This window comes from Erpetoichthys calabaricus, chromosome 14, assembly GCF_900747795.2.
Source record: "Erpetoichthys calabaricus chromosome 14, fErpCal1.3, whole genome shotgun sequence".
In the NCBI taxonomy this organism is placed as follows: Eukaryota; Metazoa; Chordata; class Cladistia; order Polypteriformes; family Polypteridae; genus Erpetoichthys; species Erpetoichthys calabaricus.
In genome coordinates this window covers 88,767,122-88,769,832 of record NC_041407.2, presented here as the reverse complement: position 1 = coordinate 88,769,832, position 2,711 = coordinate 88,767,122, and the positions used below count along the sequence as shown (strand labels likewise).

Sequence of the window (2,711 nt, the reverse complement as noted above, 5' to 3'; positions counted from 1 at the left end):
AAAAGCAATTAGGAGCAGCAAGAAGTGGACATTATGTTCATTGTACGTTATAATACCTAGGTGGAGTTTAGGCATAAGTGAAGTTATAAATTGTGTCACCATGCCACACTATCCTCATATTTGTTCCTCTAAAGCCAATGTTATTGGAACTTCTTCCAACAAAGAAGACAGAAGTTCCAAGATAAGGTATAATTTCAGCCAAAGAAGACATAAGAGTTTTGAGGTAAGATAGTTCTACTCACTAATACTGGCTCTGAAGAGTGCTGACATGCTGCATGTTGATTAGCACATACAAGTAAGAATTTCACACTGTTCCGTACATATGACAGTAATAAACCTACAAACATGTAAAACCTGTAAGGGTTAAGCAACTTCTTCAGGTTGATGACCGAAGTGATGACCTTGTGGCTTTCACAAAAACCTAACTTTGTGGTCTGCCTGGAAACAAGCTTGACATAGATTTATCTAAATGTGAAAACATGCTGGGATACCTGAATGCAAAATTAACTAAATGTGAAAGCATGCTGGGATACCTGAATTATGCAAATAAATATCTTGGCCTTATGGGGAAAAATCATTCTGAGAAAGTTAAGTCATCACACCATGGACATTTAGAGTTTGGAGGCTTTGTTGACCTGGTATTGCAAGGCATGCATCTTGGTGAGTGTATAACAATTTCAAGAAAGCACGTCTGTGGCACTTCAATGGTCGGTACCATTCATGAGAAGCAAATCCATAATGGTGAGGAAGGAGGCTTTACTGAACCCACTTCATTGTTTTTAGTTTAGTTTGGAGCTGTGTCGGTAGTGTTAGTTATAGAGTGTTAGTTATAGACTGGTGGAGGGTAAGTGAATGATAGTATAATCTCCACACATAGAGCTAGTAAATATTTAGAAATTAGTTGATTTGGTTTTATTTTATTTCACTTTCAGAACATCCCTGGATGGTTGCATGAAGACAGTGTGGAAGCAGATGGCCTCAAAAATCGCCTTTGCTCTCATCATGATGGCTTTAGTGAATCCAGGAGGTGCTGACCCAAGGGCTTCACAAGCGGAGCTGCATTGTTCAGCCTTCTCCAACGTCAGTTGTGAAGAGTGTGTGAGGAACCCATCATGCCTGTGGTGTACCTCCAGCCTGGACTGCGTCTATTATCCGGTGAAGACTATTTTTCTTCCCAGCTCCGTGTGCAAACTCCCCAAAGCAAGATGGGGCGTATGCTGGGTGAACTATCAGGTGCTCACCATCTCCTTATCGGTGCTGAGCACCATGGTGCTCTTGGCTGTCATTGTCTGCTGCTGTTCCTATGCAAGACGTCAGAAGCTGAGAAGAAGCAGGGACCAAGAACGGTTCAGACGTGCCGACAGGGAAAGGATAATCCAACACAACGAGAGAAGAGACAACCTAAGGATGAAACGCCATGAAATCCGCAAGAAATACGGCCTTTTTAACTAAGAACTGAAGAAAGGTCCCATGGTGTGATCGAAGTGGATGGGCAACCATAGGTGTGGATGTGTTTACTTAATAATATCTCATGGGAAATGATTTAAGATTAATGAGCTAATTTTTTGGTTGGAGATCTCATTGAGTCTAAATGAAATACTAAATAAAATATTATAGGGGTTCTGTCCATTTTAGGTGGTACTTCATTCTGTCTTCAGGAAGAAGCCCACAGTTTGTTAGGAAAAACTGAAATGTTGCTATTAAATCTTTCAGAGAAGGTTTCACACAATGCCCTGAGCTTTTGTAATGAAGCTTCTTGTATTTTAGGATGATGATCTTTCAAGGGACCAAGTGAATATTTGCTAATTTGATTTCTCTTTTCCTTTTTTATGTAGATGTGATAAAAATTATTAAAGTTTTAAAAAAAATTAAATGATGCCTTGTTTTTGCACTGTCTCTCCTCCCAGTACTGCTCAGCTAAGTTTGTATTATCTTAAGAGAGTCTTCACTAAACACCAGAAGTCATCTTTGTAAGTGAGATGCCATGTGATGCCATGTTTCTGCCTGTAGATGGCACACTGTGGGGCTGAGGTTCTCTGATAAATGAGTTATCCGTTCATCTTTATATAGTTCAAGGTCAAGTGCAGTCAGTCCTCACCTTGCAGCATTGGGCATGAGGTGAGAAGCAATCATGGATAAAGTGCCAGTCCAACACAGGACAGGGCACATACAAATGGCTAACTGAGAATCTTCAGTTGATGGAACAGAATCAGCAAGCTGATTTGAGTTCTCCAATTTCTTCCCATAGTCCAAAGACTTGCAGGTTAGGTGGACTGGTGACACTAAACTGTCTGTTGTGTGTGTGCGTATGTGTGTGATGGCCTACCACCTTGTCCACGGGCTTGTTTCTACATTGCTGGGATAGGTTCCTTTTGCCCAGACACCCTTGTCAAGATATGTGGGTTAGCAAGATGGATGGATCAGATGATGGACCGCACACAGCAGTAATGGCCACATTAGCAAATTAGAACAATTTTGATGAACGCAGTCCATTCATCCCAACAAGCTCACCAACACAATTTTCCTTGATTTTCCAAGATAACATCAACTAGAGATTTGAAGGTCTCTAAGGTCCTGCTCTCCACCACACGACTTGGTAATTTATTCCATGTGTTGGTGTTTCTTTATGTAATAAAAACACTCTTAGCATTTGTGTGAAATCTGCTCAGAACAACTTTCCAACTGTGTCTCTGTGTTTGTGTTATATAGCA

The 2,711-nt window shown here is 40.8% G+C and overlaps 1 protein-coding gene across 1 annotated transcript; it reads left to right on the top strand.

Moving 5' to 3' along the window:
- The first annotated feature begins 937 nt into the window (after nucleotides 1–937).
- Nucleotides 938–1,857, top strand: LOC114664366 (pituitary tumor-transforming gene 1 protein-interacting protein-like). Its single transcript, XM_051918871.1, has one exon. The coding sequence runs from the start codon at nucleotides 952–954 to the stop codon at nucleotides 1,450–1,452; it is 501 nt and encodes a 166-aa protein (XP_051774831.1). The 5' UTR covers nucleotides 938–951; the 3' UTR covers nucleotides 1,453–1,857.
- The last annotated feature ends 854 nt before the right edge of the window (nucleotides 1,858–2,711 follow it).

What these genes read in the sequence shown, in the direction of transcription:
- LOC114664366 (XM_051918871.1), top strand. Translation starts at nt 952, where the DNA reads ATGAAGACAGTGTGGAAGCAGATGGCCTCAAAAATCGCCTTTGCTCTC.